General features: G+C 39.4%; 2 protein-coding genes across 22 annotated transcripts in view; one reads left to right on the top strand and one right to left on the bottom strand.

Moving 5' to 3' along the window:
• The first annotated feature begins 529 nt into the window (after nt 1-529).
• NEXN (nexilin F-actin binding protein) lies at nt 530-24609 on the top strand. Of its 15 annotated transcripts, none has more exons than XM_054833021.1 (14): nt 533-846; nt 8510-8587; nt 9748-9939; nt 10076-10154; nt 10241-10389; nt 11763-11804; nt 12916-13110; nt 13189-13362; nt 15721-15906; nt 19901-20101; nt 21343-21564; nt 22674-22859; nt 23323-23683; nt 23789-24609. In XM_054833021.1, exons 2-14 carry the CDS (start codon nt 8561-8563, stop codon nt 23800-23802), a joined length of 2028 nt encoding a protein of 675 aa, XP_054688996.1. In that variant the 5' UTR covers nt 533-846; nt 8510-8560; the 3' UTR covers nt 23803-24609. The 15 variants fall into 15 exon arrangements, with proteins under 15 accessions (XP_054688999.1, XP_054688996.1, XP_054688993.1 ...); XM_054833018.1 differs by having other exon boundaries at nt 536-846; nt 8506-8587; XM_054833023.1 differs by having other exon boundaries at nt 542-846; nt 19904-20101.
• Nucleotides 13360-24609, bottom strand: part of FUBP1 (far upstream element binding protein 1) — a 37063-nt gene continuing 25813 nt past the window's right edge. For all 7 annotated transcript variants that reach the window (XM_054833005.1, XM_054833011.1, XM_054832999.1 and 4 more), the window contains one exon: nt 13360-15192. In XM_054833005.1, coding sequence (XP_054688980.1) covers nt 15175-15192 — 18 coding nt within the window. In that variant the 3' untranslated portion in view covers nt 13360-15174. The remainder of the gene's footprint in view (nt 15193-24609) is intronic.

Raw genomic sequence — 24609 nt, 5'->3', positions numbered from 1 at the left:
CAGGATTATTTCCAAACGAAACTGCTATAGTGAGTCCCAGTCGTGGAGTAAGACTTCCTTTGTGGGGTAATAGAAATAATGAAATGGAGAATGTAAAGTGTTTAATCCTTACTGCTGTAAAAAGACAATGTATATACGCTTTGATCTGCCCAGATTTGTTATATGTGTTCATCTGCTGAAAACTGTTATTTTATTGAGAGTTGAAAGCCCTGCATTAACTGAAATCTCGTGCCTTTGCTTCAGAAATACAAGTACAGCTATTCTGAGGGTGGCACTGGGGGAAAGTTCCTGCGCTGTCCTTCAAAAGGCAAACGCATTTTGTGTTTGAACCCTGATGGCTGTTGTTCAGATTTGCAAAGCCTAAGGGCGCGTGGTTATCATCCTAATATTTATAGATCCAGCTGCAAGTTAGGCTCCAGTTAGGCAGACACAATACAAGTGAGAAAGGAAGAAGAAAGTTCTGCACTGGAGAACTTGCGACTGAACATGTGGGAAACGAGTCATCTTTAAGCAGGAAAAGGCATGTATTCAGATGTAATAAAATCATGGTTCTGCCTCTGCTTTGTAAAGTTTCCAGAGAAAGGCGCTGCTTTAAACCGAACGCGCTCTCCGTCTCGCAGGTCTGGCACTAGCTGGATTCCTCTCCGCTCCATCGGCTAACTGTCACATTACTATTATTAGTCGATTGCTCTCCGTGTGCCATACAGCGACCTAGGACCCGACGGCCGGAGGTATAAAACCTCCCCGCTGGCCGGGCATGAACCAGCGGCGGCGGAGCGCTCCCTTCTGCCACCTCCGATTTGGGGCCGGGAGGCGAGAGCGGCGTTTGCCGAGGCTGCGGTACTTGTAAGTACATAATGAGCTGCCGGGGCGACGGAACCCTGCCGTTACCCGCGGCAGCGATCTCTGGGGACGTGGCCGTGAAAAAGCCGGGGTGCTGCCGCCTCAGCCGCGGGCGGGTCAGTAGCGGGCGGGTGGCCGGAGGCTGCGGGTCCCCGGGGCGGCGGGTCCCCCCCCCGTCCCCTCCGCCGCCACCGCCCGCGGAGCCCTGTCCCGCCGCTCGCCCGCTGCCCTGCGGCAGGGACGGCGCGGCCGGGAACGCGCTAGCCGAGAGGCGGCCTCCCTGCCCCGGTTATTTATAGCCCCGTGGTGCTTCCAGCCCAAAATAAGCCTGCTGGTGCGGGCGGCTGTCCGCGGGGGGTTGGGGGGGGGCGCAGGCGGGGCTGCGCCCCCCGCCACGGCGAGGGGCCGGGCATGGCGTGCCGAACCGCGCCGCAGGGCCGGGGCCGAGGCGGGCCGGGCCGGGCCAGGACAGCTGCCGCGACGCGGGGCTCGCCTGGAATGCGGGCGCCGACCGCGCGTCGCGACTTTTATGGAAACTTGCAGCGCCGGAGCGGCGGCCGCAGCCAAGGGGCGCTCCGCAGCCAAGGGGCGCTCCGCAGCCGCCAGCCCGCCCGCCGGGACCACGCCGAGCCGCAGCGGCGGGGCAGCGCTCACAGGTAAGAGCGCTCCTGCGCCGGCCGCGGGTGGGAGACAGGGCTCGGGCTGGCTCCCCCGCCCCGCGTCGCTCCCTGCCGCGCACGGCCCGGCCCGCCCCGCGCTCGGCCCCCCCTGCTGCCCCGCTCCCTCGTCCCGCGGCCGGGCCCGGGCTGGCTGCCCCTCGGCCGGAGCCGCTGCGGGGCGCGACGCCTCCTTCCGCCGCCAGGGACCCCGCTCCGCCGGCCGCCCCCTCGCAGCCTCGGTTCGCCCCCGGGGGTGGGCGCGGTGGGCGAGGGCCGCCGCCAAGGCCCCCTGGGTTGGGGCGGCAGCCGGCGGGGCAGCGCCGGGGGGGGGGGGCGGCCGGCCGCAGCCTGGCGGAAAGGGCTTAACGGGACGAGCCGAGCGAGGCTTGCGGCGGCCGCCAGCCAGGGCTCCCGGGGGCGGCGGGGCGGGGGGACCCCTCACGGCCCGGGGGGCGCCGGGACTCGGCGGCTGGGGGGGGAAGCACGGGTGCGACTCGTAGCTGAGTTTAACTGAAAGTGCTGCAGGTAGGGTTGTGCCCACCGGGCAATCCCGCCGGAGCCGGGCACAGGGCAAGCTCGGAGCCAAAGCGGCGGCGGGGCAGCCGTCCTGCCGGCCTCGGGCGCCGTGCGTGCGGGGACGGGCGCTGTGCTCTCCCTCGGAAGTCTGCTTCTCGGTGAAAGTCACTTAAAAATCCCTCATGTTCGTAAATCACATGTCTCCATGTAACGAGGAGTTCGGTTTTGTCGGTGTGGTCTTCAGCGGCGGAGGCACACTGAGTGAGTTTATGGGTCCGTCTGAGTGCGTCCGCCCTGAAGTGATGACTGTAAGACAGGGTGGCTTGGGAGAAAATACCGGGCTTCTGTGCGAGCTTACAAACTATCTATTATCACCTTTGTTTTAGGTAAATAAGAGCTTCTGCTAACACAATAAACAGCTGTGAAAATAGCATGTTTAATGAAACATATTAATATTTCAAAAATTAATCAGCAAGTAGCTGCACTTGTAGTAGCACTCTTAACCTTAGATCTCAGGTCTTACAAGACCTTAGATCTCTTAGCAAAATGTCCAATGAAATGAAATCGTAAAATAATAATTAGTCGTATAAGAGGGCCAAGTGTATTAAGGAACGTAACAGAAGTATTGAGAGTATGTCTAGTATATGTAGCACCGTCCGGTGAAATACAAGAACCGGGGGGATGGTTTAAGACATGCCTAAGAAATACCTTCCCTAACTGCATTTGGAATATATTAAATTAGTAGTTTCCTCGGTGAAGGAAGTCAGACAATCTGTCATTTACTGTACTTGGATATTCAGCTTTGAAACTGCGTTAACAAGGAGCAGTGCCCTGGTGAGCCCTCTGGAAGCTCGCTGTGGGGAAACGGAGGTGAAGGTTAATGACGGTGGAAGAGCAGCTCAGGAAGCAATAGGAGTGACCCTTTGCTGTGCGCTGAGGGCAGCCGTACCTGCTCAGATGAAGTTTTTACACACGATCTGGTTTTTATGGGCATCAACACTACAAGTAGAGTAGGGTTGGTCAAGTGGAAGCAGAGACTTCTCTCCAAGGAGCCAGGAGACCTCTCCTTGGTGGCAGAGGTGCAGCACGGGCACTGACCACCGCTGTGTTCAGTCTGAGATGACCGTGAGGATTTCAGAGGAGAGGCAAATAGGCTGTGTCCTGTCATCGGAGAAGGGAAGAAGCAAATTGCAGTAGTGCTTCATGTCCAGTATTTTACCCCACATTTCAGTACCCTGATCTCTGAAGTCCTGTCAGTGAAGTCAGCAAGAGTTGAGCTCAAACCATACGGTTTCTTTTCATCTGCTGTGACACAACGGAGGATGGAGGAACTATGGCATGGGGCAAAATATGCTGATTTTTCTCTTGGGGACCTCGGTTCACCATTTACTGCCACCCATGATTAGGATCAGCAGGTATCTTGGAACATGAAATCATGGGCCAGAAGATATCAGCAGGGTGTCCCCCGTGACAGAGCATCTCTCAGCTCCCACTATGTTTGCTCTGGAGCCCATGTACCCCATAATAGTACCTGAAGAGAGGAAGGAATTAACAGACAGACCTTTTCTACAGAGAAGGGTGATCTTATTTTTTTAATGCAGCAGTTGGACTGCATGGCACTGCCACATTCAGAGTTTTTATGGTTATAGAAACAGACGTAGACAAAATCCTTTATAATAAATATGTTTTTATAAATAACTTAATATTTGCAAGGACTATTCTACTATAATACGAGACTCAATAAATGTTGAAGTGCAATAAATTCAAAGATTGAGGAAAAGATTGTGTATGAAATGGAATTACCTGGGTCAGTTGTCAGTAAGCATTCTAGTCGTTAATTATAAAGAACTAACGAAGGAAATACAAGTGAGTGGAAGTAGTTTTGTATTTTGTATTTTACAAAATGCGAGGTTTAGGCAGCTGGTGTTAATTGTCATAACTCATTGGCTCCAGTGGAGCTGACGGTTTATGCCCGTTTGGGATCTTCCCCTATGCACGGCAATTTTAGTACCTACTTTAGTGTCTGTAATTTAGTACAACAACTGGTAGTGTCATTCCAGACGAGTTACAGTAAGGACATAAATGATGAACATCACTCTCTTTCCCCTCCTCTTTCCAGTTCTATTTAATATTTCGTTAAATATTTTAACATTGTGGACTCTGTTTTCCCCTCCTAAGTGCTTTGGCTGCAAGCAGTGACTTTCCAACTCCCACAATATGGTTTTCTTATATAATGGACTCTCCCCTGCAAGTAGATCGCAAAGAGGAGACAGATGGTAAACGTAACTTAGGCTGTGCCGTGAAGGGCTTATTTATAACTCACAGTAGCCGTACGACAGCAGGGGGGCTCCTGAAAGGAGAACTGGACTTTTTTAAAAAAGTCCTGGCTTCGTGCTCCTATTGTAAAGAGTAGTATTTGGTTCAGGAAAATGCTGGTATTTTTCTCTGTCTCGTCTGAGGATGTTAATCACGGCGCTGAAAATCAAGAACCTCTATGTTTTCTAATGAAGGGGAATTTTATTATTTATGGGAGGTTTTTTTATCTGGTTAAAGCTGCACAACACTTTTTGATCCATTGAGGACTCTGACCTCCTTTCAGAAATGGAAATTAATTAAATTTAAGGAGATGGATTTTGGGACTTGTGAGCCATCAAACCTTCTGTGTCTCTTTAATGGTTTTCTTTGTTCACTTTGGTTATTTTGCCTAAAGTAAGGTTTTATGGAGTCTGCCTGAAAAGTTGAAAAAGTGCTATGATCATAACAAATCAAGACATGTGGGAGGTGATAGCTTACCCACTTACAGCAAACAAGTAAGATGCTTGAAAACAGTGGGGTTTTTTTTACAGAGTATTTCTCATCTATTGCCTAGTTTCCTATGTATTACTGGTTTTGTATTAAATTTTCACTTGAAACTTCTTAGGACTCACTCTCTGCATTACAGCCAGTCAAGCCGTTCCAGTAATGGCATTTTCTCTTCCATTCAAGTCCAGAAGTAGGACCCTTGATCAAAGGAGGGAGGTTAAATTTCTCTTGTAGGAAAAATCTCAGTGTAGACCTCCTTTGAAAGTGGAACTGCAGTCTAGTACTCTCAGTACAAACATTATAACACCAGACTAATATTTCCTGAGATATCCCATTTAATCACAGGAAAGGTAAAATACAGAAGAAAAAAAATTAGAGTAGTGTGTGTGAGGTGAATGCTAGAGTGACGAGACTGGGTGGGCAAAGAAAAGCCTAGTAACAAGCTCAGTTAATTGTTTCATCATGGTTATGTTCGACATTGTAATCTGGGATTTTTCTGAGTGGGAAGCTTCAATGAAGAGCTCTTACAGCTTCTCCTGAGATATGTTGATCTCAGGAAATAAAAGAAAAGATGAGACTGAATCTTAAGATTGGGCAGCTTCGTAATAGGAGGACAAATCTCTTCTGAAGTAAGTACATATCCAAGTAGACACCTGCTGCATCATAGAGTAAGTGTTACTTGTGTTAGATGACCTCTGTGGGAAAGTTCTTATTACAAAACAAGGACGTATATACAACTTAAATATATAACTAGTTCCTCTCAAAAGGGACTTGGTGGGAAGATATCTTATTTAAAAGTGGCTATTATTAGAAAATAAAATATGTCCACATTTCTTGGGTTGGAACACACTTTGTGCAAAGCTATTGGCAGACGATGAAGCACTGTTCTTCCACGAGTTGTGGGTGTCAGGACTTTTTGACTTGGCCAGTTTGGTTATCTCAGCAACAATACCTTGACTCTCCTAATGATAAGGCAGATCAAAGGAGCTTCACTCCGCTGCTGCTGTTCCTGAAGCAGTGGTCACAGCCTCACAGGCCCAAGCCAAAAGTCCAGGAGTACTGCTTTTTTCCCTAAAGGTACAAAATTGTCTTTACTGGAAATGACTCATCTGCCTTGAGGGGGTCCCTGAGGCTGGGTCCTGCTGCTGTTCCTGCTCAAGGTTTAACTACCACCGAGAGGGAAGAAAGTGCAAACATGGGTGGTATCATGTTCAGTAATGCCCTACTGCTTTGTATCCGTATCTTTTAGCATCAAAGGTACAGGCAGCATGACTTGCAGATGCAAAATGTCTCAGAGCCAGCTGGCTAACCTTCAAGCCTATTAAGAGTTAGTGGTGCCAAAGAACCGGAAAGTAGCCTAAAGTAATAGCAGATCTGGCAGTAATCCAGATGGCAGAAATGTACCTGCCATCTTGAGAGCCCACAACCTGTTGGACTGGTGCATTTTTGGAAGTTCAGACAGCGGGAATTTGCAAAGAAAAGATCAGATTTGGTATCTGAGGGTAGGTGTCACTGCTGTCAGCAATCTTAGTGACACTGTCAAGGGGTTCAGGTCATTGGAGCTATCAGAAAGGTTCAAGGCAAAGGTTTAGCTCAAAAGCTAAATTGTGTTCTCAGACTTGTAAACATAATCTTCTTCCTACCATTAATTGCACATAATAAGCAAATCGGACTTTGGAATAGCCCGTTTTCAAATGACTTTAAGATGAAGCCATACAGGTAGGGTATGTTGCCGTAGTGAAGGTCAGCAGTAACCTTCACTTGAGGTGTTTAGGTGAAATAGAATTCCTTGTGAAAGAAGGAAGGTCTCAATGTCCCAGGCTACTTCAGGGCATGATGTTCCTCTGTTTTCTGATGGGTTCGCGCAGTAAACCTTTTATTCAGCTTCTGTATTTTAAGTACAAGGCTAAAGGCTATCGGCCACAAGCAGGGAAGAACAAATTAAAAAAGCAGAGAAGCAGAGAACAAACAAGAACTTCTCTAAGACCTGCTTAGAAAAATGAGGAGGTCAAAGGATTTAAACAAATTTTACGGTTACACTGATCACAATGGGGATTTTATTTATATGCATGAAGTAAGCTAACGCTTACAAAGATGTGCAACCCAACTGCACAATATACAAACAAATATTAAAGCGTATGGGGACCTTGACACCACAAGAAGGATAGTGAAGTTATCTGCCTTTCTAGACACAACAGAACTTTAACATGCTATTGCTGATCTGGAACAGTCTAAATAGAAACTAACACTTAGTGCTTTTATGATCATGTGTTCAGAAGTGACAAACTGAAATGCCTTGGATTCCTATCAGTCTACAGATGAAGTATTTGTCAACTCCGATTGGGGGGGGGGGTGACTTTCCTTACTCATTTGTTGAAAAGGAACACCCAAGTGTTTTCTGAACACCTCTGCTGAAGCTGAATTTGAAGAGTTTGAAATTTGTAAATCAGGGCAGGGATTGTTTCCTATGTTGTGATGGCTTTCATCTGGAAAAACATCCCACGATATCTAAGAATCTCATCCCATCTGTATAGCTACAGCAGCACCAATGAGCATTGATGATGTTGGTGTATTTTTGAAGAGCTTATATGACAACTCTCAATGTTCATTATTTTTCACACCACATAAAAATTCCCATGTTTATAATATGTTTATAATTAAGAATTAGAGAACTTAAAGGCTAAGAACTACTAAGAACTTAACTTTCCCTATCATGAAATGCCCTGACTTCAGTTCCTCTAAACCACAAGTGAGAAGTTCCTCCCAGCAGAAAGCTACTTTTCTGGCCTTTTTTAAAAAAAAAAGAAGGTGGGGGCAGGGGAAAGAAAGAGGCTTGCCCTGAACTTGAAGTGCCTTTCTGTTAGGTTCCTAATAAATACAGTGTAATTTAAAATTTGTAACACTTTTATCTTAAAAAAATGCAGTGCAAGTTCCAGCCCACAATTAAATGATACAGTTTCTGTAAGGTATGTATGTGGCTTACGTAACTCATTTCATAGTTTTTAGCACTAGTTTTCCCTAGAATAGCCCTAGGAGAAAGGAAAGCGTTATTTTGTGTTCCCATTTTGGGTGAAGAGCCGAGAGAGTTGCCAGCCTGGCCGAGACTCATGCGAGAGCACTCACCCGGGCAGGAGATCCAGCTGCATCTCTGAAATGCAGGTAGGTCCCTGCAGCCGCTGGCCCATCTTTCGTCCTGCCAGCCAGCTGAAGGCGAAGCAGCGTCTCCAGGAGGCCTGTGGGGTTTTGGCCTGAGCCCTCTGCAAACTTCATGCAACCTGAGCTCACTGGCTCATACATCGGCCCGAGCGGAGCAGCGGAGGTGCAGGGCACATTCCTTTCTGCTAGCATGAGTATTGAGAAAAACAGTTTTGTAACACACCAGGCAGGGCAGCCAGAGCTTGGCTCCAAGTTATTTTTTTCTCTTTTTTTTTTTCAAATGGAAATTAAAACCCATTATCTAGGGCTATATAGAAGGGTTATGAGCATGAATAGTGAATCATAAGCTTGTTCTTTTAATTACTGTTGCATACTTAGAACCTATTCATGTCTTCAAAAGCCTCAAAGGACCAAATGAAATTGTGATACATCGATTTCAGCCTATGCAAAGGTATTTACAGGAACATGGTTAAAGCATCATTTCAAAGGAAAAGAAAGGAATATAACTAACTACAACTGTTTCTTTCAGGTAGAAACTGAAAGCAGTCTTAAACATACCAGGTGCAGAGCACAATACAGTAGCCATGAATGACATTGCACAGAAAACTGAGGTATGTACCAATTTTAAAGTAATCAATGTAGTAATTTACAACTGATGCTTGCAAAAAGAGTAATTATAAACAACTGTAAAAGACAGCTATACTGGAAGTCTGCGTATTGCTGTTATTTTAAGACAATGGAAAGACACTTGAAAGTGGCTTAAGGAAACTATCTGATTTGATGGAATCTGTGAAATATGTTCTTACTGTTATTAAAAAAAACATGAAGGAGGAAGGAAAAATAGAGGTAACAAAATATGAATAAACTTTAAATGTTGGGGGGGAATTCAGGGCAACATTCATATCTAATTCTATAATGTAAATATTAGGCTACTTCAAATATTTCTTCTTCTATGTAGACTCACTGAACAACAGGAACAAAATCAGGAACAACAATTATTGGTTTAGGTGGAAAATATGAAAGATGGAATGTTTTCAGCCAGTTTTCTCAGCATTACTATATTGCTGTAGTCAATACAGTAAAAAGAGAGAAAACGTCGCAGTAATTCTGAAAAAGCAGGAACTTCTCTTAGTGTTTGGACACAGAGTAAGCAGTGGCAAAGAAGTGTCCAGTAGTTGTAGCAATATCGGAGTCCTGCATGTCCTTTAGAACATAAAATCACTGGACTTCTGAGTTTCTCTAAATATTAAAAAAAAATAAGTATATAATGTATAGGAAGTTTTAAATGAACAAAGAGTACTATTTATTTAAAACCCATATATGACTGTTGAAGTGTTGCAGAAGAAATCATATGTATTGTATTGTATGTCTGTGTCTTTATATCTGTTTTAAATGCCAGGGGTAGAGAGGCTCTTTGGTGACTGCTTGTGATTCAAAGCAACAATACAAATCTGTATCTTAATTTTTAAAGCCATAGTAACTGAAAATGTGCGTTCACATAGTTCATACACTGAGTTATATAGCTATGCATTACAATTACTTATAGCCTATGTTGAATACAATGGTAAATGTTGGTTTGGATATTCTAGTATTTATTACTGCTTATGAACAAACAGATGATGGCTAGTGGCCATGGCACAAAGTTCATAATCCCAAATGCACTTCTGTTTTATGTTCTTACATTCTTTCTAATCCAATCTACCAGAATAGTTCTGTCCATCTGTTTCAACTTTCTTTTTCTTATCTTCATTTCTTCTATATCTTCACCAAGATTCTGCTTTCTTCATCTAAACCCGTCCAAAAATCCTATGTGCCCAAGCTTCACAAGGGTGATGTAAAGGATAAATTTGAAGCTATGCAGAAAGCAAGGGAAGAAAGAAATCAAAGGAGATCTAGAGATGAAAAGCAAAGAAGAAAAGAACAATATGTTAGAGAGAGAGAATGGAACAGGAGAAAGCAGGAGGTTATTTTCTTTGCAACTATTTTATTTTAATATTCAATATTATATGTGAAAATATTTTCACATTATTTTAAGACAATAATATTGGAATTTTATTTAGGGTATAAAGACAGTTTACTTTCTGTGTTTCATCAACTAGATGAAAGAACTGCTTGGATCAGATGAAGACGATGCAAAATCATCTAAAATAGAAAAAGGTTATGTTCCAAAGCTAATAGGTAAGACAGGCCTGATTTTTAAGGCCACATAATTCACTAGATAAGTATTAGATGCAACTGCTGAACTGTGTGTTTCATACTCACAGGAACCGTTAAAGGCAAGTTTGCAGAAATGGAGAAGCAAAGGCAAGAAGAAGAAAGAAAAAGAATGGAGGAAGAACGAAAGCGCAGAATTGAACAAGATATGATTGAGAAAAGGAAAATTCAAAGAGAATTAGCCAAGAAAGCACAGGAGGTATGGTCATCTGATCACAACAGTCAGGATATAATTGTAAACAATCAGCACATGAAAAAAAGATCAGATTTGATCTTAAGATTTCTGATAGTGGTGGTTCTCATGGGAGATGCTCAATTGGATGGAAGTGAGGAATAATGGTCAGAGAATCTTTATTTCGCTTCTTTATGGTAACAATTTTTTATGCACTAAACTTGAGTTACAGATGAAACCAGGCAGACATAAACCTGGTAGGAATGTGAATCAGGCACAAATTTTGGTGTTGTATGCATACAAGAGTTTATAGAATTTATTAAACTAATTTAAAAATGTTTCTTAGGTTTTACTAACCCTTACGTTAGAAAATTTTTGCTTATACATTAGTGAATACAGTTCAGTGATAGGTGAACTAAGGCAAGCAAGAAGAAACAGGAAAATGCCACTGGCAGGCAAAAATGAGAAGATACTAATGCAGTAAAAATCATAAATCAGGAAGATTCAGATCACATTTTATTCCTTTGCCACTTTGTGAATCTTTATTGCATATATATGTGAACAGGCTCCAACTTGTGTTGATGCCAATAAAGCAAATGTTGTCTTTTGGAGAATTTTGCATTGGGGTAGCATATTTAATTCTTTTAGTAAGTTTTCTTCAGTGCTGCAAATACTGCAGTGATGGTGAACATCTGAATGATAGACTAGAACCATAAGCGAATCTTTGTTTAAACAAAAGATAGTATTATTAAGTACTGCTAACTATTCCTTAATTTAGGGGTTTTTTTGTTGTAAGAAAAGACAAACAGTGCTATAGGAGGAGTCAGTTTTCAACAATGACTTAGTATTTTGTACTAAGACTTTTAACATTGTTAAAACTGGACTTTTAACTGGAAATGTATCTAGCATATATTTAATCTACTCTGAAAGGCAGAGGTACGTACCACGCAGAATTTTAGAAAGTATGTTAGTTTTAGACAGTAACATATAAAGACACCGTATGAGACAAATGCAGCAATAGGCTTTTTGCAGGAGTTGAGGGGAAGACAATGTCACTTGAATTAGAAATAGCCGATGAGTTTGCTTTAGCTTTTTTTCTTTTTACACAATTCTGGAATGCTTAAATGAAGAGTGGACATCTAAAGTACTCTTCTCAGTTCATCACTGAAGTGTTAAAAATGCTTTAGCATACTTTCTGTATGATGCTTTATGTCATATTCCCTCCTCCTCAAGAAGCTAACCTATCTGAAGTATTCAAACAAAGGTTCAGTCATTTCCATCTCTGTGAATTTAAGTGCTACATACATATCACTGGTACAAAAAAAATTTCCAGTTCTATGTTTGCAAATCTAAGGCAAAGAGCCAAAGTAATGTAATCATATGAAATTCTCATTTAATAGATTGATGACTTTAACAATACGGGAACTGAATCAGCAACAGAGGTAAACAGATTTTTTTAAAGAAATGTTCACCTACATTTTTATTCACTTTGTTTTATTATTGTAATTTGGGCTGGGAAAACTTAGAAAAGGGCACACAAATACTGAATTAAAATTCAATCAAGCAGCTAACAAATTTTTAAAGTATACAGAACTATATATCTGTACTTCAAGTGAAATTATTTAAGTTTGAAATAGAGTCTGCACTGTGAATACTTTGTGGTCAGTTAAAAACATCTAAAATGTAAATATTCAAAGCCACCAGAATGATTTGAGATGTACTGGCAATGATACTCTAAGTCTTCTCACTTTGGAAAGTATCATCTTAAAAGCTCTTTGCCTTAAACTTGAAATTAAAAGGGGATTCTGTCAATATACGGATATTTGAACACCTTACACAGTTAACTTTTTTTTTGATTAATTTATCATATGGGTTTGGATTTTAAGTCTTGCAAATACATGTTTAATTTCAAAAAGCTAGGTCCAAAGGTCCTATTGTCTTCCGCTAACACAAGAAAATCACATTCCTACTACAGTTTTGGAAATACAACCCACCAACCAACCAACCCATTAGTTTTAAGTTATTTGACAGTATCCCTGTTAATCATGGTATTTTGTGAGAAAACCTGGGTAAAATGTATTTTGGCAAGTAAATTGTGAAAATAGTTTTGAAGCAGCAACATCCTTCACAAAAAAACCCAAACAACTCTGCCTGACAAATTAGATATTGCTCTCTAGACCTCCTAGCTTATTCCAACCGCAGTATATCCTTTACTTAGTAAATGTAAGACTGAAACTAAAGTGTGGCTACAATTACTGTGTTCAAAATTTCACCTGTTCTTCTCCAAACCATGAATATTTATAACTAACAGTTAATGAAAATATGTAAAGAAACTAAGGAGTTTGCCAGCAGTTACATTTAAAATATAATTCGGCCTTGTAATATCTTCAGATATTACAAGAAATCCAGGCAGATGGGTTTATTCTTGTTGTTAATACAAGTAATTCTTTTGGAAGCTTTAGTGCACAAAGGTAAAATCAGCAGTTTCATTAAGAAATGAGTCTATCTAGAAGTTAAACTTTATGAAAATATAATAAATATCTTTTTGGACAGGAAGGGGATGATTCACTGCTAGTTACAGTAGTGCCTGTAAAACCCACCAAAACACCTGGGAAGATGAAAATAAACTTTGAGAACACAGGAAAGGAGAGAGCAGAACAGAGGGAGAGACAGGATGAAGAAATGAAGCTAAAATATGAGAAACAAAACCAATTCCTTAAGGAAACCAAGTGCCTTTCATTTGTCACGGTAAACCACTCATCTGAAAATACCTAATAAATAAATATCTATTATTTAAGATGTAACTATTTCATTCTTCTTACACAGGGTGAAAATGAAGACAATGAAACACAAGAGCCTCTGTCTACTGGTAAGCTGAAAGTAACATTTGAAGAACTTGAAAGACAAAGACAGAAAAATCAAAGGCGGCAAGCAGAGGAAGAAGCAAGACAGCGCTTAGAAGAGGAAAAACGTGCCTTTGAAGAAGCTAGACAGAGAATGGTAAATACTCATTTTGTTCATGTGGTTACAGAATTTTCACATAGGATATGCTTTTACATTATTTCCTGTATCTGATCCTTCTTTTTTCTTATTTCTTAACTATATTTCAAGCTGTTACAGGTCTGAAAATTGTATCACCATTAATTTTTGAAAGATGTATTTTTGACCATAGTTCTAACTCAGTAACCACACTGGCATAATGCTTTAGATGTTCTTTTAGTAAAACCAGGAAACATATGTGTTTTAACTTTGCCAGCAATCTTAGCGGGTTTTATATCTATGCTTTTTAGTACCTTAAGCTGTAAGAAGATAATTAGTTGTCTGTTTTGTTCTTAAACAGTGCTTCAGGTGTTTCAGTAACCAGTTTTTGTTGAAAACATTCTGTAGTAACAGAATGCTATTTCTTATTCCCATATTTATTTATAAATACGATAGATAAATAAATCAATTACAAGTTTCCTCTTATGAAAAAAGGGAAAAAAAAGACAGGTCAGCTCTTGTAAGTATTGACATAAACAACAATATACTAGAAATTACTAGATTAAGCCCCAAATTGTCAGAAATGTAGCTCACAATTCCTGTTTTACGTGCCTGTTTTTATATTATTGCAAAACTGCCTCCATATGTGTTCTTTATCATAAGTCAGACTTATTCTAGATCAACTGTAAACAGACCTCACTGCAGTTTGTTCTTTGATTGTACTAAAGGAACCATACGCTTAGTATTAACATAAGCTATACCAGATAGTTTAGTTCTATATTTCCTCACTTTACTCCATTTCCAAAAGCTTTTTTTAAGTTCTGTATTTAAATATCATTCCCCTGTACAATCATGATCATTACGGCTTTGTTAATTCACATACAAAGAAGATTAATGAGAAATGGTATTTTAATCTTCCATGAAATCTTTAAAATTTTTGTTTCTAGGAATTTGCTAACTTTAAGTTAAAAAGAGTATAATTATGAATGGACATTCTTGGACAAACAGCTCAAGATCACCATGTTGACTATATTTCAAAAACATTCAAGAAATTGATAGTCTCAAAAAACAAACAAACAAAGCCCTGACAAACAGAACCTCCAGAAGGCTGAAACACTGAAATTCCCAACTGCTCCAAATTGAGAGGGTTCTAGCTTAGGCAGATACCCAAATTGTAGTTTAATCCTCCACCCCCACCTCCAATAAATCACTTAACCTTTCTGCACCTTGACATTATGTCAACAATGCATTTTTATTTTTATTTGGGGGTGGGCAGGTGATACTAGTGAAGGAGAAGAGGGAAGAAAATGAAGGAGAGAGAACTTCATGAAGTCAGTAGCCATTCTAACTTAAGTTTTGTTCATCTCTCCCACCCTTATGTATATGCATTTTTAACCAAGTAATAGAAAGTAATTTACAAATTCTCTATTTCAAAAGAAATTTTCTAACATACAGTTTTATCTGATATCAGAGGTTGCCAAAATTTGAAGTAAAATGTTTCCTTCAAGGAAGAGTTCAGCAGTTTTTTTTCTTTTTTCAGTTCTTTCTTTTTTCCCTATGAATTCCAAATAAAAAATTTCTGTAATTCCCTTACTGGCTACCCCACATACCAGTCCCCGGGCTGCTCGCAGTATACAGAAATCTGGAATATCAATACTCTGACAGTTCCCAGTCAATTCCCTCCGTTAACAAAGTACTCTGAGATATCTTCTGAAGATGGTTCGTTCTTTTGTTCTTGATTGCAGTTTGCAAACTATAGGCTTCTCTTAGCTGGCAAGTGTTCACTGGAGACAAGCAATAATGAAGAGATCAGAATATCTCAATTCCCTTTCTTCAGTGATGACTAAATGTCTAAAAAAAAAGAAACAAAAATCTCAGTCTGGCGTAATAGCAAAATTGTCAATTGATTTAGTTTTGCTATAAAACTCTACAGCATTTTTTTAACTGGTAAGTGCATTGGTAAAAACAATTTATATGCAAACAAAAAGGCTTGATGGGATAAAGGTCTATGGAAGTAACGTAAAGAAAGTGAATAGGGAGTGATTTACAGTAAAGGATCCAACCCCGAGACCATAAAATAGGTACTTAAGGTTCAGCCTTTTCCTGATAACACATTCTTCTTTGAATTACACACTCAACAGATTTTTAAAAATTGTAGAAGCTACCTATAGGATACTGAAATACATTTCTTTTCTCCCTCCCCTGGCTAAAACTAAATTTTTTCTTACAGGAACCAAACTCTTAATACATTTTTTCCCCCCCAGGAGAAAAAAGCATTTATGAAAGATCAGAAAGGAATTAACAGAGTATTTATTTACTATAAAGAATATTTATATGTTTGGATAAGTCCTTTCTATTTTTCCTCTCCCTCTTCTGAAGATAAACGAAGGTGGCGATGAAGAATCTGAAAATTCTATTAAAGAATTCCGTCCTGGTAAACTGAGACTCAGTTTTGAGGAGATAGAAAGACAGAGGAGAGAAGAGGAAAAGAAGAAAGCAGAAGAAGATGCAAGACGACGCATAGAAGAGGAGAAAAGAGCATTTGCTGAAGCAAGGAAGAACATGGTATGGCACTGTTCAGTTTAATTTTTACCTGTCTCCAATGAACTAGAAAGCAGCTCTGGGAAAAAGCTTTAAATACAGTTAGGAATGCATGCTTCCACTCCTTCATTAGTTAGTTCACCTCACGACTTATTAGAAGGTAGGGAGTTAAACTAATCAAGTTCATTTACCAAAAATCATCACAGACCAATCCCTCCTCACAGCAAGCCTAAAAAGGATTTCAAGTAATTTAGTCAAAACCAGATACTGTGTCCAGTAGGTATTATTATACTAGATGCAACAAACTTGGAAAGCAAAATACTTTCATAGGAGAGTTTGTTGGGGTTTTTGGGGGGGAAGAGAGCAATTCCTTTTACTTCTCCAAGTTTATTTCCCTACTTTTACAGGGTGCCCACCGATCAGCTCTTAGTAGCTAAAGCATAATTAATGACAAACTAGAACACTGCTCACTGCAAGTACAAATTTTGTAGTCATCTGTAGCCCCTTAGGAAGGAAAAATGAAGAAGGCTGAACTCAGCTAATTGATGTTTTTATTGTATTTCATTGCTTGTTCAGAGAAACAGAAAAAGTAACTTGTGGCATTTACCATTAGAACAATTTGTGATACAGAACTTCCTTAGACAAATACTGATCTCTCCAAGATGCAACGACTTCTAAAATTTAAGATTATATTGAAGACACATTTCCAGGGACCTAGGACTGACCTACTGACACTACCTGAAAGCAGAGAAAGATGCCTGATTTCAGAGGGTGGCAACAACATTATTTATAAAAATAGCTAAACGTCAAGTTTCAGCAGCCTTTTGGGTATAAGCCAGTTACTTATTGGTGGATGTTAGGAAATACAGTATTAAATTACACGACTACCAACTAAAACTAAGTATTGTTTGCTTCAAAAGGAAGGGCAAGACATGCCATACAGAACTGTGGAACAACCAGCCCATCTGGCAGTGTCTTCCTACATTCCCTTCTGTGGTTTTATTGGGAAAGATCAGCTACATGTCTAATAAAATTTTCTTCATCGTTCAAAGCAACACTTTTGAGCCAAATTAAAGCTTTGTATGACTGCTAATATTGCTAGCAGTGCTCCCTCTGCCTGAAAATTGGGCCAAAGACAAGACCTCTAAACACTACCCAGAGAAACTACAATGTAAATTTATATTTGGTATTGTACTGGTAAGCAATTATGGAAAATAGTGTCTGTCCATACCTCCAAAGACAGAAAATATAAGCTAAAGACACTAGGAAAAAAAAAAACAAACAGTGCTGCTGGACTTCTGTCATTACAATTTTTATGAAAAGCCAGCAGACAGCTAAAGGAAAGCAAAGAAAGTACATGCTGTATTATGTTTTTTCCTGCTTTCTTGAGAACCTTTTTTTTCCCACCTCAATGTAGCAAGAACCTAAGCTCAAGTGACCAGGCAAAAAAGATCTCACAGGGTTTAATCCATTAGGTGCAGCACAGTCTGTGATTGCACTGTAACAACAGACAGCGAAGATGTTCAGTAATTTAAAAAATTAACTGAAAATTATTTTCAGCATATACATGTTTGAAAAGTTTGTTATTTGGCATTCTGAATACAAACACATTTTCTATTACTTGTAACAGAAAATAAAAGCCCATGCTTGCCCTATTTTCCACAGCTACACAATGTAGCAGCAATGCAGATGTGCTTTTAAACTTTTTAAGAACATATTAGTCATCTCTTTCAGTAGTAGTAAAACCTCACATTCAATTTTTATTTAAACACTTCAGTAGTTATTTTTAGAACCTTTTTCATGTTTATTCATCTTAATTTAGGTTTGAAAGCATACACACGCAGTAGTACTATTGGTGCTGGAAAATACAAACGCCACCTCCTTTTGGAAGGATCTCCCTATTTCACATTTACTTGTGCTACGTGTATACTTCCGCGCTTCCCACCGCCAACGTGATCGCTTTCAGACTGAAGCATTCATCTCAGTCTCTTGCCATTAGAGACTGCATAAAGAACCTGTCTTAGCATGACTAAAAAACCATTCTACTTCGCATCAGTCACTGTTTGCCCACTGAAAACTGGCTGTTTCACAAACTATGGTTGTTACAGGACTGTTTCTCACTACCATCTGTTCCCACTTCGCAGAAAAAAAGAAAAAAGTATGGTATCACTTCACAAAATATGGCTAAAATATTTACTGAACTAACCACCAGGGTTTTGTGCATCACACAATTCAGCTAAATTTTCCCTGTGTTTTTTAACCAGGAATAAGTTGGCTTATTGTCTTTTCATAACTTACTGGTTCAAAAATACAGAGCTGACAGCTGCTTGTGTTTGCTCATATGCACAGCTTTTTAAAGTTTATACGTACATGTGTTGCTAAATTTTGAATTAATGCTTCTGCTATTCACTTAGTTCTATATCTTCCTGAAGTGATGAGTACATGAACTAATGCATCACAAGCAAGAGACTTTCACATTTCTCTGCTAATTTAGCTGTGGTTAGCTTCTGAACACTATGTGGCTATGCACTGTTTTCATTAAAGGAAATAGTTTACAGCTTTGTTTTTTGACTCCACTTCTCCATAACACAGTTTCAACAAATATGCTCATATTACGCAAAACGAATGAAGAATGGAAAGAATGGTGGGGCTGAAGTTCAACTGTAAGCTTACTTGGAGGGAAAATCTGAAGGAAATCTATAGTGAATAGCAGTATTTGAGTGAGACTGGGCCAAAAAACTACTGAAAGAGCTGTAAGAAACAAAAAGGATGTGGGCAGAGTAGGTCAAGACAGCGGTACAAACTATGATGGCACAAACAGCAGTGAAAGGTCTAAGTTACAATGGCAGTAAGTACCAATAAAGAGAAAAGGGAGCCCCAAAGAATCTTAAAAAATATGTTTATTTTCTGTTTCTTTATAAAGCTAGTCAAAACACTGTCTCAAATGAAAGTTTTCCTCCTTTAATTCTTTCTAGCATTTGACTGACCACTACTGTTGGGAATGCCTACAACTTAAGGCACACTGGGCTCTGCAATGTTTGCCACAAGGCTTTTCAAACATGCCCTGATTAAGTAGTGCCTAAAGCCACATCACCACACAGTTTACATCAGTATCTGACCTCATCTCACACATTTATCTACAGAATGTTCCTGTTGAGACAATCACTGTTAATAAGTTATTTTAAAGTCTTCCTGCATTACTCGTGTCATGCTACCTGGCCATTTCTGTAGCATACAACTTAATATTTTAATAATGCTTTGCTTCACTTAAGTCTGATAAAATATTTGTTCTTACACCTCCTGCTTTTGGAAATAATAAAAATCACCTTTCCTACGCTCTACCACCTTTTTATGAATTAGTCTACAAAATAAGCAAACCGCTCAGGAATGGCCATCAAAGCCCAACCCTACTCCGAAGCATGAGAAAGGACGAGGACGGAGGAAACCTTGCTGTTTGGTGGTACAAAGCAATAAACTGACAATGTAACTTAGTATAATCAATTTGTGCACAAGAAGAGTTTCTTGTAGAAAATTCTGTTCAGTTATCCTTACTGGGAGTACTAATATTGCTTAAGAACAGGAATATAATTCAGTTTGCTTAGAAAAAAGATTACAGATATATGCGCTTCAGTGTTAAGAGCAATGACATTTAAACACAAGCACTTTGTCTAATGATAGTCTGTGAAGTAAACAGGAATTGTTTCAGGTCCCAAAGCTGCATTTAGAGGCCATTCTCTCCAGCATCTTGCAAAAAAGACCGCATTTTAATAAACTTCATCTTCAATATAAAAAGCTTAGCATTGTAATAATAAAGAGCTAAGGTCAAATACAACCCCCCCCCCCCCAACACACTCCCTCCCAAAACCTTAGGGGAATACCCACACTGTCATATTGCATCTTACTGTACAGATGTGGCAAAATACTTGGTTATCTTTATGTACTAGAACTGTCTGAGCAACACTGTGTGATTTCATCACAGGTGCCTGCAGGATGTATCATTAATGCTCTGAATTTCCAGCAGGTGCTGGATGATGAATCACCAGAAATGTTTAAAACAGTTTCTCAAGAATCTCTTGTACCTGGAAAACTGGAAATTAATTTTGAGGAGTTACTGAGACAAAAAATGGAAGAAGAAAAGAGACGCACAGAAGAAGAGCGTAGGCAAAAGTTGGAAATGGAAAAGCAAGAATTTCAACAGTTGAGGCAAGAAATGGGAGAGGTTTGTATATCAAAGGATCTGTTAAGCATGCTCTGAATAAAAATATAATAGCTTATTTCAGTTAATTACTAAAATCTGTAACATTGTGTATAATAAGATACATATTTATCACTAATCTACCAGGAAAATGCTTTTATCCCTTGTCATCCTTAAAGTAAAAACACAATTTCAAATTGGTAGTTTTGATTTGCAGTCACTTCTGAAAATTCTACAGTAATACTAAAATGATTTTGTAATATTTACAGTATTGGGAGAACAGAAACATCTAGTTCCCAAATGAATACATAAAAATGAAAGTAAGAAAAATTCTTGCTTTTCCTCAACGGAATGCTGTGTTAACTAATTACGAAAGAATTACAGTGGCCTCAACTTACTGCTAATCAGCATATCAAGGGTTTGAAGACTGTCACAGTTGATTTTAAAAATCACACACAAAATTTGCTTTGCATACCAAATGTCTAAAACATCATGTTCATGAACTTTACACTTCAATTTGATTTCGTTGTGGGTGGCAATTCTTTACTATTCGCTTTTGAATGTTAGAGGACTACATTTATTTATTTATTTTTGTTAAGCAAAGCTAGAGTGAGTAATAAAGGCTACAGATGGCAAACATTTCAAGTCTATTTTGCGTTACATCCTGGGGAAGAAGGGAGAGACAGGGGCATCCAACTAAAATGCATATATATCTTTACTGTCAGTCAGAGGTCATAAAAGGAGGGAGTAAAACAACAATTACAGCTTCAGAAGCGGTTTGACTAGAGGATCCAGAACTGCCATTTCTTTTCCAGCCATGACATCCTGAAATCTCATTTGCTTTTTTAATAAATAAAAAAAAAAGTAATAATTTTCTGCTTAACAAACTAGCTGTTATAGGAAATTTTTTCACATCATACTGCAAGTAAGTCAGAGAGGTAAATTATGGATCCAAGATAACTAAGCTGTTTGTATTGCTAGGCGTCTGGTTTTTCTGAGTCTGTGAAGGGTGGTTTGTTGACAGCAATCCTTGAACAAAGGGCACATTCAAACAAGATATTTTAAAATCTGTATCTAGTTTAGATGTGATATAAACACAGTAATCCTGAGAATAGTGAGGAAAAAAGAAATTAGATGGGAAAGGCCTCTGTGCTGATTTCAAATACCTAAGAGAACTGTTCAAGTGTATTGTATCTGTAGGGAGAACAGGTAGTAAAAATAACACGTGCATTTTCCACCTTACGCGTTCTCTAATTTCTGAACAGCTGGAAGAAGAGTCTGAAACATTTGGGCTAAGCAAAGAATATGAAGAATTAATAAAGCTAAAAAGAAGTGGTTCTATTCAGGCAAAGAACTTAAAAAGCAAGTTTGAAAAAATAGGACAATTGTCACAAGAAGAAATACAGAGGAAGATTGAAGAAGAGCGAGCCAGAAGAAGAGCAATGGATGAAGAAATAAGAGAAAGGGAAGCCGAGAAATTTCAGGAGGTAAGTTCATTCTGTGTATGTTAACAATATACTTAACCAGCGCACCAGTGATCCAGGAGTAGACAATGCTGCTGCTTTCATGAAAGTTCACTCTATTTCCAAAGTTATTTTCCCCCTTCTTTCCTCTTCCCTCCTTTTGATGCATGAGGAAGTCCTACCTCAGCATCCCTAAACAAAATAGCACCAGCTTCTTATCAGTCATCTGGTCAAGCAGAGATCTGGTTTTCTGCTCAATGTATTCAATTCAGCAACTTAACAACCTGAAACCTGCCAGCCTGAGAGTTTGAAACATTCATATTTGAGAATTAATCTATTAATTCATGTTAATTGTTTCTCCTTCTGAACTCTTTAATTCATTCTCCACTGTATGAATAAAAAAAACCCCACACCAAAACCAAACAATACCATTTGAAGATCAAGTATTTTTGTCATCTTTACTCATCTCTCAGGGTAGAGCAGAAAAGGATGCCTACTTATCTATGTTTCAGATTGGAACCTCTCACATTTTTTCCGAGGGGAAAAGAGAAGCGAAGCTATCCGTCTAACCAATGAATCAACACTATGCTCTGTGATTCAAAACACCAGTGCGAGCTTTCATGACGTAATCACGTGGTAGTGCAGAAAAACCTAACAGCAGTAAGCCTGATCTGAGCCTCATTCCAAGGTTCCTATCCACAGTGTAGTCAGTCACTTCAGTACCAGCTCCAGGCCTATCTTTTATTTTTGACCTTTTAATTTAATTACTGACATAGTAATTATGTTTCTATGAGATCAACCTGTGTGAGGTGTTGAAGCTACCATGAAAGTCAAGTCACTAACGATGTACCATTGCCACAAGACAATATTTGACTTCTATATGAAAATAAATCTTTAGCAGTATTTTTCTACCTAACATTTTTCAAATTACTTTAAGTATTTTGCCCTATCCCTGGGATAAACTATTACAAGACTTGATCTTCAACACCAACATTAAACAAAGCTCTGACAAAGAGGATGCTGCATGGCTTTGCTCAGTTAGGAAGAACTACTCCTCTACAAAACTATTTTTATTATCATATACATTTAAAAAGTAGTATGTGACTAAAGTCCTATTTTTCCCCCCCCCCAAGGATGATGAGGTAGATGTGAGACCAGCCAAAAAATCTGAGGCTCCATTTACTCATAAAGTAAACATGAAGGCCCGTTTTGAGCAAATGGCAAGAGCCAGGGAAGAAGAAGAACAGAGAAGAATTGAAGAACAGAAATTACTACGTATGCAGTTTGAGCAAAAAGAAATTGATGCGGCATTACAGAAGGTATAAATTACAAAGTACCTTTTCTTCAGTCCCAAGTGTCCTTTAACTTAGCATCTGATTACCACTGATGGCAACACTGCCAGAGGTATAAAAGGAACATTATACTTGTTTTAACAGCTGCTGTGAATTGCTGCAATAATGTAAAATTGCTTTTGGTGTTTTCACATGTTCTCGAAGAGTACAAGAGTTTTCCTTCTGCAAAGTTCATTGTATCCTTTGAATAGTATGAAAGTGCAATCTACATTCATGCCTGCATTTTACCCCAAGATGCCAGCCTCATTAAAATCCATTTTACTGCCTGTTCCATATCCAGCCTCAGAGCATTATGTTACCTAGTGAGGATATGTGTGGCATTTCCCCTTCTCAGAAATGTGGTAACTTTTCTGTAATCAAATATGCATCACAAGCAGTCATACTGCTGTTGCTACTTCAAAATGTTCTAAATTGCCTTATTTTAAAACAGAAAAGGGAAGAGGAAGAAGAGGAGGAGGGGAGCATTGTTAATGGTTCTACTTGCGAAGATGAGGAGGATCAAGCTCGATCTGGAGCTCCCTGGTTCAAGAAGTCACTGAAAAACACATCAGTTGTTGATGGCGAGCCAGTGAGATTTACAGTTAAAATCACTGGAGAACCAAAACCTGAAGTTACATGGTGGTTTGAGGGGGATATGTTGCAGGACTCTGAGGACTATCAATATATTGAAAGAGGAGAAACCTATTGCCTTTACTTGCCAGAAACCTTCCCAGAAGATGAAGGGGAATATATGTGTAAAGCAGTCAACAACAGAGGCACATCTGCCAGCACCTGTATTCTCACCATTGAAAGTAAGAGTTAACATTTTAATTCGCTCAATTCTCAAATAGTCTTCTTGCATCTTTCCTATTACGCAAACCTAATTATCTGTTTCTCTTAACCATTTTATTTTCTAGCTGATGACTACTAATGCTCTACTTTAGCTGGAATCTTTCTTCCCCTCAAAACTTTTCTTACTGCATCATCTCTTTCTCTGATGGGGCCAACTAAAGCAAGCAAGGATATGCATTGATTTGTCATTCCTGCATGAGATAAGAATAATCTTCAAATTGTGAGTGTCTAGGTTCCTTGCTCAATACAAAAATTAGCATGAAAGGCTAAAAAGAAGGAATCAATTTATGAAAGATCAACTAAAGGAAAAACCTGAATTATAGTAGTGCTCCCACATTTGAAGACCAACTGTTGTGTAATAGTATAAAGCTAAAGACACAATCTGGAAACTTGTGTAGGAGTGTAAATCTATTGCTGTATTTTGCATGAACACAATATTTAAGCTGTTTTATCTCAGAGGCACTGAACTGGCAAAAGGAAATACTTACTGATAATTTTCAAAAACCCCGGTGTACTATTTTTAAAGAATAAAAGATTACGTAACTGCTCACTTTTGTTGTTTTGTTTCAAAGAACATTCGTTCTTTTGTTTTAAAATAGCCTTGCCTTTAAACTGTTATGCTCTTATCAACCTATGCCATTGATAATCCAAAAGTAAAAACAATCTCAGTAAGGCTTATAATAGTCTTCAGAAGTTTTACAAGCAAATGTTGGTACTGTAATTTTTTCATTGCTTAAGTGATACAGGAACAGTTGGTGACAAAATATGAGCCTGTCATAGCTGAGTTGGTAGAAAGCAAGCTTTAAGAGAATTATTTTCAGAAAGTGCCTAACTTCTTGATCTTTGTTCTCTCTTAATGCAATAAATTTATTGCTGCATCTCTAAA

This window comes from Grus americana, chromosome 8, assembly GCF_028858705.1.
Source record: "Grus americana isolate bGruAme1 chromosome 8, bGruAme1.mat, whole genome shotgun sequence".
NCBI lineage: Eukaryota > Metazoa > Chordata > Aves > Gruiformes > Gruidae > Grus > Grus americana.
The sequence above is the reverse complement of the archived record's forward strand: the minus strand, read 5'-3'. Positions and strand labels throughout refer to the sequence as shown.

Excerpts from the sequence above, each read along its gene's own strand:
- NEXN (XM_054833021.1), top strand. The coding sequence starts at position 8,561 with ATGAATGACATTGCACAGAAAACTGAG. Across the intron at positions 10,390-11,762 it reads TAGCCAAGAAAGCACAGGAG|ATTGATGACTTTAACAATAC; the intron begins GTATGGTCATCT and ends CTCATTTAATAG. Across the intron at positions 13,363-15,720 it reads AAGAAGCTAGACAGAGAATG|ATAAACGAAGGTGGCGATGA; the intron begins GTAAATACTCAT and ends CCTCTTCTGAAG.